Source organism: Helianthus annuus, chromosome 11 (assembly GCF_002127325.2).
Source record: "Helianthus annuus cultivar XRQ/B chromosome 11, HanXRQr2.0-SUNRISE, whole genome shotgun sequence".
NCBI classification, from domain to species: Eukaryota; Viridiplantae; Streptophyta; class Magnoliopsida; order Asterales; family Asteraceae; genus Helianthus; species Helianthus annuus.
The window spans coordinates 116,873,204-116,884,055 of NC_035443.2; the positions used below are offsets into that span (position 1 = coordinate 116,873,204).

Consider the following 10,852-nt stretch of genomic DNA (forward strand, 5'->3'; position numbering starts at 1 on the left):
AAGAAGAAGGCTCAGATTCATCAATTTCTTTCAAATTTTAAACAAACACAACTCACCGTGACATTTAGAAGTAAAGAAACACGTGGTGAACCAGTAATCTTGATCCACTACATACTTGTTTTACAAAAATAATACATAATCTTGAAGATCATTTTTTATTTTACAGAAATGAAATACGGAGTGTTCTTAGTAGAGAGATTAATGAAAGAACAGCTAATAAGAACTTTTATCGTAATAAAAAAAAATATAAAGGTAAATAGTACATTGAAACTCATGATTTTAGTAAATTATAAAATATTTGTTGTTCAAAAAAGGTAAAGGGTAAATTACACTTTTCGTCCTTTATGTTTGTATCAGATTGCAATGGACAGCCTTTTACTTCAATAATTACAGTCACAATCCTTTATTTTGAAAACTCATTACACCCTACGTCCTTTACCACTAACTTGGTTAAAATTTTCAGTTAAATCCTATTACATAAGGGTAGTTTAGTCTTTTTACCAATTTAATTAATTTAAAATTTAAAACAAAACTTTAATATTTACCCTCAACCCCCTCAACCCCCTCCATCTCTCTCTCAACTCACACTCTCCCCCTCAACCCTCTTTAAATCCTATCATCTGGAAATAAAACCACCGCCTCACCACCACTAACCACCACCAAATCTCCACCGCCTCTGGCCACCATTACAACCACCATATTATATCCAAGATCCAATTATTAAATAATCCAACAAAAAAGCCTTATTTTTGGCACCAACCCAGGTCACCTCACTCAAAACCCACATCAAAAACTCTTCAACCTAACTTCACACACACATTGGTTTTTAGTATGCTGAAAGATGGATCTGAAACAGATGCTCAGAAATTGATTTCTTTGGTTTTTAGTATGCTGAAAGATGGAAATATTGATCGGGTTGATGAGAAAATTGTTAGAAACTTTGCGTTCGGTGCAAGGGCTGTGTTGAACCCCATGGCAGCCATGTTTGGGGGTATTGTTGGACAGGAAGTTGTTAAGGTTTGTTCTGGAAAGTTTCATCCACTACTTCAGGTTAGTTATTTCTTTTTGAAGATTTGTTTTTCTGTTGATCATATGATTATTGTTCTAAGTAATAATTAGTTTATACAAGCTGCAAGCCTGCAACAAAAAGAATTATCCTACAGTTTAACTGGGATATGGAGAAAGCAGAGGGATCCCAATTTTGAATATGAAGGGTCGAAGATTGTGTCCACTAGTAGTGCGATTGATTTAGTAATTTTATAAAATCCCCAATTTTGTCCAGTTATAAAATGAAATTGAAGGTTTATTAGTTTGATTTGTTGAATTCTTGTTAGACCCTGTTGTGTGTTGTTGCGTTTTTTTGATCTTGTGATTAAGAATCTTGTTTGAATATTTGGGATTGATTGTGTTGTTGTGAAGATGGTGTTTGAGAGGGAGGGGGAGTGTGAGTTGAGAGAGATGGAGGGGGTGAGGGTAAATATTAAAGCTTTGTTTTAATTTTTTATTTAATTAAATTGGTAAAAGACTAAACTACCCTTATGTGATAGGATTTAACTGAAAAATTTAACCAAGTTATTGGTAAAGGACGTAAGGTGTAATGAGTTTTCCAAATAAAGGATTGTGACTGTAATTATTGAAGTTAAAGGTTATCCGTTGCAATCCGATACAAACATAAAACAACTATTTCTAATAGAATTATAAAAATAACTAATTATTATTTTTCAACTAGAGAATAGCAACCGACTTAAATTTGTTGTTTTTCTAAATAAATAATAATTTATCATGCATTTTGTAACAACCCGTACTTCGGTTGTTTCTACTGTGATCGTATTTCTTTCGTAAACGCTTGCACTCTTGGTATTCGATTAACGCAATGGGTTAAACTATATTTTCAACGCATATTACAACGCTTATCTAATTACAGTTATCGCATTTAAACGCTTGATTATTAACGCTTGTACTAAATGCTATCGCAACGCAAACTCAACGCAGACTCGAAACGCGAATTTAATTATATCATGTGTCTTAACTGTGTGATTACCTGTTTAGGATATTATGTGGTTATCAACGCAACGCTTATATGCTTAAACGCTCACTCGCAACTCGATAAAACACAATGCAACGCTTAACAAACGAACCAAGGTTGGAAAACTAACAAACGCAAACTCGGCCGTCCGAATGGCCATCCACCCGGATGACTATCCGCCTGGATAACCATCCGTCTGGATGACCACTCGACCGGATGGAACCATCTGGACACCGCCACTCGCACCGCCTTAAATCTCGCCCTTCCGCTATAAATACTAGTCGTACACCCTCATTTCAAGACTTTAACACTCCCATTCGCTCCCCAAGTATTAGACGCGATTCAAGGCCATTTTTGTAAGCTTTTTCTCTCAATTCATCGTCAATCTTCATCTCTATTCACTTCTACTCCATCTTCTTCATCAAAATCACACACACCTTAACTTTTCTCGAAAACACTGATTTTAGACCCCTCGAAGGTGGTTTTCACTCGTTTTGCTTAGGCAAACTGTTGTGGAGCATCATTCAATCGAGATTGGTCTAAGATCTAAAGGATTTTCAAACTTTTCAACTTAGTTATGAAAGATTTCAACATTTATCTACTAGTTTTGAACTTTTCTTCGCTTTTCTACACGACTTTGATGAAATCGGGACTCAGTCAGACTTTCGACTCGTTCCTTAGTCGAAAGTCGGTTGAAAACGGATTTCCACCGGTGAGATGTACCGATTAACGGGTCAAACATGAATCTTCATCAAGAACAGCTCGTTGTCCGAATGGGCGGAACCCATCCGACCGAATGAACTGAATTTGGTATATTCCGTTGTTTGACACGTCGTCACACCGTCTCTGTTAACTCAAAACTTTTACTTAGAAAATTTTACAAAACTCCAACTACGAATCACTCGCCCGAATGGCCATCTGTCCGGATGACCGTCCGTCCGGATGACCGTCCGTCCGGATGACCTGACCCTGATAATATCCGTTGTTTAATTTTTATTGCCACGATTGTTTAAACGCTTTTAACTAAACTTCGAAAATTTTAACGGTTTACAAACACCCACGAACGATTCGAATGGCCATCTGTCCGAATGGCCATCCGTCCGGATGACCATCCATTCGGATGGGACCCATCCGTTCGGATAGACTGTTGAACACTTATCCCGTCCGACATTCTGTTTACAACTATGCAGCCCTGAGGAAGACTTATGCTTCTGGTTCCGTGCACAGGCTGACTCAACGCGCTCCCTTCAATCCAATCCAGATTGTGTTTTCTTGCTAAACACACTGAGTATACTCGAACACATTTTCGTTTAACGCACTTTTGGTTGTTACATACGTTCTATATCAAAACACATCACACAATGCAAACACTTTATAAACGCTAACTACTCCCACATGCTATACGTGATTTGTTGAATGCCTGTTACTATGCTTATACACTGTTACACTAGACCACCTCTAGCAACGATAGTACTATAGTTTGGACTCAGCACCTGTGTGACAGGGGTTGCTAGGGATCACATTACTTTACTTCACGTGTTCGCTTCAGTGAACATGTGTCACGCATACTCTACAATGCAGTCTCGTGGTTAGGTTGTATCATTGTTGATAGTTACATGCTTCGCCCGTTATGTGTTACATGCTGGTTATGCGTAAACGCTTTTATTACTATTATTATGCAAACTTGTATACTTACCTTTACTTTATGTATTGACTTTTATTTTAACGTATGTGACAGGTTCATTGGATGTTGTGCTGCAAACAAGTTAGGAGTCTAGAAACCCACTAAATAAAATCTGAGTTGTCGGAAATCGGAATGGAACTTGTTTTTGAGACTGAATATTTGTAATTACTGTTATGCTTTATTTGTTTAATAGTATGTGTCACACCCCAACCAATGGCGGAAACATCGGGATGAGACGAAGTGTGAAGATTGCTAGAGACATCATAACGCTATTTGTGACAATATTTAGAAAATCCAAATTTCATTTCATTTCATAACTTCAAATAGTCAACATTACAAGAAATTCAAATACGACAAGTTTAACAAAACAACATGATAATATAACAAAATTTTGGTACAACATTTTAAACCCTAACGTCTATATGTGTATCTAGGCATCAACGCTACTTCATTTCATAGCATCATCGTCCTCAACCTGTAACATGTTTAAAATAAAGTTCAATGCAAAAGCAAAGGCGAGTATACAAGTTTGATACGTACATAGCAAAAGATAAGTTTGAACAGTTCCTCATAGCAAGCATGTGATTCAAGATAAACATTTAAACATGGCATGTGTCTAACATATCAAACCAAGAAAACGCAACTTGCTCATGACATAACCAAAGTTTCAGTAGAGGCGGGTCGTTAATCCTATAGCGCTACATATGTCAAGGTTTGGCTCGTACGAAGTTAATGATAAGTTCAACACATAAGAATCACCCAAATTTAAAGTATCAAGTCATCACATATACAAGCATGTTATAGGAATGTTCATGTGTTTAGACAAAAGTTCATGTGTAAGTTTCAATAGGTAAACATGTTACACCCCAAAAGTAGTAAAAGTAAAAAGGGGAAAAGTACGAGTATACTCACAAAGTTTGCATATGTTTTCCGATTATCCAATTGTTGACGAGTAGAGATTTAGAGTCCGAATGTATAAGGGTTAAGGTTCAAGTATGTTTAGAGTCGAGATTCGGTGTTTAAAACAACATAAAAATAAGATATGAGAATAACATGGAAAATAATCATTTAGTACATATGATGCTTGTTCTTGACACTAGGAAACTCGAAGGAGTTTAGATGTTTTCATGGAACAAGGTTCCATTAGAATCGTGACAAGTTATCATAGTCTAGGATGATGTAATCTAGTACCCCGGCATATGAACACTAGTTCATCATCAAAGATTCGATTATTCGAATAATATATTTAGGTTATATAATATATGTCCAATAGTTCAAGCATGAGGTAGAAGATTAAAATCTTCATTTTGGTACCTCTAAATGTCATAGAAGTCATGTAGGAGGTAGGAAGATCAAGTCTTCCATTTAGGCACCTCTATGTGTTCACCACTACACTTGATGTAAAAAAAACAACCAAGGAGGGTCATGAACATACAATAAAGAATAAGAAATATACACACTAACTAAGAGAAATCATCAAATCATGTGAGGATTGTATGTTTGGACAACCCAAGTTGTTCCATAATCACTCATGTATCAAAGACAAAGTTTGACATGACTTGTGGGTTAAAAACCCTAAACAAAACACCAAGTTTATGAGGTTTAATCCTCTGATTTTAAATGTCTCAACCTTGTTTTTAAGCTTAACCAACCATGGGATAAGTTGTAAGCATTAGGACATAGGTATGAGATGTGTTAGACACAAGTTGCATAGGTTTAAACAAGTTTTTGATGAACATAAAAACAAACAGAAAGTTTATGGACTATTTCGGGGCATTTCCAGGTCTGATTTCTCCAAGGAGAAGTCTAGGAATCGAACCCCATGATTATACAAGCAAGTAGGAAAAAGAATCGAGTGAATCGGATAAGAATTGAGTGAGTTATGCTCATTTTCGTGAAGGGGTGTCAATCTACTCGAACCCTTGCTTTCAGCTACGGTTTGGTGGATGTTTTGTGAGTTTTTAGGGTTGCAAAAGTGGTAGGGAGGCTGGTTATAAGTGGTATTTATAGGGGGAAGGATTAGGGTTTCAATGGGTTGGGCTTTGGAAGTGTTTAGAAGGGGTTACACCTTGAAACTAGCCCACAAAACCCAACTATATGGGGCTGAATTTTGCTGAATTGGGCTGCCATATTTCTTTATTTTTTTTTATTTTTTAAAACATTATAATGAGTAATTTTGTTAATTAAGTTGTGTAATAATATGCAACAATGTTTCCCCTAACTTGTAACAAGGTGAAATATGAAATAAAACATGATTTAACTAGGTAAAAAGTGTAATGTACAAGTTTTATTTACGAAGCAAGTTCCGTATTTTACAACGATTACGATGAAAGAATGGTTATAAGAACACAAGATTTCCAAAGATAGAATTTCACGTAAGGTTTCTAAATGTAGGATGTTTGAAAACGCAGGGCGTTACAGTATGGGATATTGAACTTTAAAAATATTATCATTAATAGTTGTTATGGATTCTCATGAACAATCTGTTTCGCTCAGTGCCACGCCCCGACGATTCCGTCATCGGTACACATTTCTTTTCCCCGTAAGTAATAAATTATCTTGAAAGAATGCAAACATCTAGATCTGGATGTTTTTCTATTTTCTTCTTATTAGATGCATAGCAGACTAAACCCATTGTTGATTTCTTCATGGTTTCTTTATGTCCACTTTCTTCCTTTTCTTTCTCATTTGATTCTTAATTTATTTCTCAGTTATATCACTCCCAAAAGTGGAGGATAGTCATATGTTTACTTATAATCTTGCTGCATAATTGTGACAACCCTCACTAAACCAGGTATCCGTACGACTTAATTAATAACTAATTACTGCTTAATTACTGTGCTTACTTGAATTTGTGGATAAACTGCTACTTGAATGCTGATACATGTACATACTTGCATCATACTCTATTTACCGTCACTACATTAATTACATGCTGAACCTTAGTGACAAACATGATGCACAAAAGCACAGTAGCACAATGAACGGATAACCTATTGAACGTGCTGTCATAACCAGCACCAGGCAGATACTGCCTCTAAGGCCTGTTTGAGCCCGAGATAGTTAACTACACTAATAGTGAGTGTGAAGATACAAGGGTTGTAGAACTGCGTCTCTAGGAATAAGTTACAGTGATCGGATGTGCCTAAAACGTACTCTAAGTACAAAATTCAGCACATTAACTAAAAATTCAGCATTTGGGTAACTCATAAAGTGCCAAAACATGAGAAAAATATTACTAGACACTTTCCAAAGTGTCGGGAATAAGTTGTGTCACTAAAATTAATATTAACGACACTTTAAAGCTTTGTTAAGCGCTTTAACGGATTACTATCCAACCAAACAACCGGACTTTACCCGGGACATAAAAATATTGCCATTAACATTATTCATCTTTTTCTGAGCCAGTTAGGGTCCCTAAATACCCTAACACCCACTGTAATGCACAACACATTAGTAACCGGGTTAATCACTTAACTAACTAAACTAACCTAACTAAAATCTAATGATTAGTTGAAAACCAACCAAGACCCCCCCCCCCTTAAACAAACCGTCCGCAAGAGGGGGACACACATTGTCCTTCAAGTGATTATTTTAATCTTCTTGTTTAGTATCAAGAGAGCATAAAATCCAATGGACCATGATCTTAACTTTGCCTATAAGAACAAGGGTTTACACACCATAATCATCCAACACCTGAACTCAACAACACACTCTCCCTCTCCTCTCTAGAGCTCTCGGCCGAACCCCCTTCAGCACCCATCAAATTTTCGAGTTTTGTTCAAGCAATTCCAAGATCATTCAAGTGTTAAGGATCACGTAAGAGGAGGCTTGGTGCATTCAGAAGGCGAAGGACCTCACCCTATTGCTTTTATCCGCTCATTTTGCGTCTAGATTCTTCCCTAGCCTCGAGCTAGTGGTAAGTTGCTCGAATCACACTCTCGAACTTTTTTGAAGTGGTTAAAATGATATGTAACGGTTAAAAGTCATGAACATACAAGTTGATACATAAAAGTCTACTAAAAATACTAAAAATGATGGTTAAAAGCTAGATTGTTGTATAAATCTTGTAGTATTTGATTTGTGTAGTTATTTAGGCCCGATCGATGTTGTGGTAGCTCGGATCATCGCTTAACCCGGGTTGTTCATGATCATGAATCATGACATAAAGCTTGTTTAAGTGTAACAAGGGTTAAGTGATGAAACTCTACCACACGAGAAACTTGAACTTGTGTAAAAACGATTTCACTTACGGGATAGTGTTTAAAACTAGTAGATCTACGGATCTACAAGCGGTATTTTCGAAAGACTGAGTGTCAAAGAAACCATGTTTTCTAAAGACGGATCTTACACTAACAAGAATGATTTTTAGAACACACAAGTGTGTAAACACTTGTGTAGCACAAAGTTTCGACAAAATAACTATTTTCGTAAAAGTTGACAAGAAGTTGTAAAGACAGAACTTTTTCTAAAAACGAGGTTTTTACGAAATCGGATTGCTTTATATAAAGATCCACTAAATGTAATGGGATTTACTTCATATTTTTGAGTAAATCACAAGTTCATGTAATTTTTGCGATTTACATGTTTATTGACTAGTTTGATGCGTTGAATATTGTTTTGGTTAAATAAGAAAATGGTTGATTTGATTTATGAAAGAAAATGATACGCTTGAAAGCGTGGCCACCTCCAGTTACAGAGGAAACTCTGGCGAAATTTTTCTAAAAACCTAACACTTAGAATTATTTTCACCACAAGTGTTAGAAATACATTTTGACTTGTTTTCAAATTATAAGTTTCGCCACGACTTTATCTACAAAATATCAGAGGTGGGATTTTCACAAAATTAAACGTGATAAATATATGTTTAGTAAATATATTTTTCATAACGTTACTTGTCATGTATTTATGATTATTTTGTGAAGATACAAATATTATTTTTAGGGTAAAAATAATACTATCGAACGTTAACGAATCCAAAATAATACGAACGCCTCTACGATAAATATGTAAGTTACACCGGTAATTACTATTACCACTCGATCATTAAAACGTAACTTACGCATTTTAAGAAAATATGACCGAACGCGTATTTTGTCAAGGTATTATTTTGGGAAAATTATATGTAATAGAAAATATAATATTTTTGAGAAGAATATTTATATTTTGGAGTTAGAAATAAAATATATTTCAAGTGAGACTTAATAATATATTTCGAACACACATGTATTAAATCCCCCATCCTTGGGAAGGAAAATGATTACAAAGTATATACAGAATGTAAACACGAAATAGTTGTCTAACTATTTCCCAAAAACTTAAACCATAAAGCTAAGGCACGGCCGTCCGTCTAATAGAGTTAGTACGTGTAGGTCGTCGCACAGCTGCTTGAGCAGGAGATATACTTGGTAGAGACGCACCACTGTGAGTTCATGTCCCCCTTTTCTCTTAACTGTTTTCAGTTTTCTAAACTACGGGGGTGAAATACATGTTACTATGATTACAAGAACTTTATACATGGTATGGTTAGCATAAGGAGGTTTACTACTTAGATCATGTGAGTGGGTAGGAGCAACATGAGGTCATTAATCCTCATGGTAGGACCGAGGGACAGGAGCGGTAGATCTATCTGGGTGTAGCGAGCCCAGCCCCAGGCCAAACTAGAAACGGACCTCGGGGTGACTTTGTGCCCGACGCATAAATCCGCTAGGTTTGAGTCTCCCTACTTGCACTTCACACATATCAATGGCCTTGCTAACCATTGGTGATCTCTTTTTCCTTATTTGCTACATACCAGGATTGTTTTTACATACAAAGGTTTATTTACTCACTTACACATGAACTCGCTCAACATTATTGTTGATTTTTCAACTTACATGTATTTCAGGGAATTAAAGGATCTGGCGCGGTATGACACGTTTTCCCGCTGCACTAGTACGAGGTCATCCGGGTTTAGGGAATGTGGCTCTTTCCTGGACAAGTCACAGTCCTTAAACTGTGTTTATGTTGATGTTTGTGATTGTTGAACAATGTTTGTGTCGTTAGGATGTGTTTCCGTTAAGACAATGTTGGTGTATTTGGTTTCTAAAACTTAATTAAATGGATGATCTTGCATGGTTTTATTTCATATAGCTTTGTTATGGTTAAGCTATGGTATTAAGAAGTCACACCAAATTAACCACGCTTCCGCAAAGCCAGGGTGTGACAGCTTGGTATCAGAGCTCTGATCATAGCGAACTAGGATTCCTTCTCGAGTCTAGACTATGATCACTAGGGCTCTCACGAAAACACTTTTACTGCATACCACTTAAGTCCAGATCCAAAACGTTTTTATAAACAAATGTTGAGCACATTTTATTTATTATTTATAGGCTCAGTCTGGGAGGCTGAGGCTCAGTCTGGGAGGCTGAGGCTCGGTCTTGGAGGCCAAGGCTCGATCTAAGAGATTGAGGTAGATGGCTAGTGAGACTAGGAAGAGCAGTCTAAGAGGCTGGGAGAATTTGGCTAGTGAGACTAGGAGTGTCAGTCTGAGAGGCTGGGAGGCTAGTGGGACTAGGAGAACTATTTGATTGTTTAATTGGTGACTAACGTGTTTACCTGATTGTATGACTGATTATTTGTGCATATTTGTGTTTATGTAACAGACACATGGACTCGACCGGCACTAGTGATTCAGACACCACAGGCCCTAGACCTATAGTATCAAACGACCTAGAGTCTTCAGAGCGCGAGGTTCACACATCCGACGTTACTAGCACGGACGAGGATGACTTTCAGCCCTTTGCGTTACCAGATGGTGCTGATGAGCTCGCTGATGGCGCTTTGGCCGGGGACCTACCGCTTGTAGAGATCCCTGCTCCCGTACCACTTGCTTCATATCCTGCTTACGATTTGCTTCTCGACGCCGACGTTGATGGTGACGTCGATCTGTTTGATGATGAGCCCTTAGAGGAGGATGTTCAGGGCGAGGCCCTTCTTGCTGCTGGTGATCTCTTGATGATCGCAGATGCTCCCGCTGAGGAGTCACCTGCACACTCACCAGTCCCAGACTCTTTCGAGTCTGTGGCCTCCGCACCTTCACACACTCAGAGTGCGCAGCACTTTTCTCACGGTTCAGATCCAGATAGAGCATCTTCTGTTGC

At 37.3% G+C, this 10,852-nt stretch overlaps 1 protein-coding gene across 3 annotated transcripts; it reads left to right on the forward strand.

The window, feature by feature from the left end:
• Positions 1-587: 587 nt before the first annotated feature.
• Positions 588-3,919, forward strand: LOC110934611 (ubiquitin-activating enzyme E1 1-like). 3 transcript variants are annotated; one of them, XR_004871609.1, is made up of 2 exons: positions 588-1,050; positions 1,130-1,392. XR_004871609.1 is itself a non-coding variant. In XM_035979395.1 (2 exons), exons 1-2 carry the CDS (start codon positions 832-834, stop codon positions 3,813-3,815), a joined length of 270 nt encoding a protein of 89 aa, XP_035835288.1. In that variant the 5' UTR covers positions 588-831; the 3' UTR covers positions 3,816-3,919. The 3 variants fall into 3 exon arrangements, 2 of the variants coding, with proteins under 2 accessions (XP_035835288.1, XP_022033226.1); XM_035979395.1 differs by lacking the exon at positions 1,130-1,392 and adding an exon at positions 3,765-3,919; XM_022177534.2 differs by having other exon boundaries at positions 1,120-1,392.
• The last annotated feature ends 6,933 nt before the right edge of the window (positions 3,920-10,852 follow it).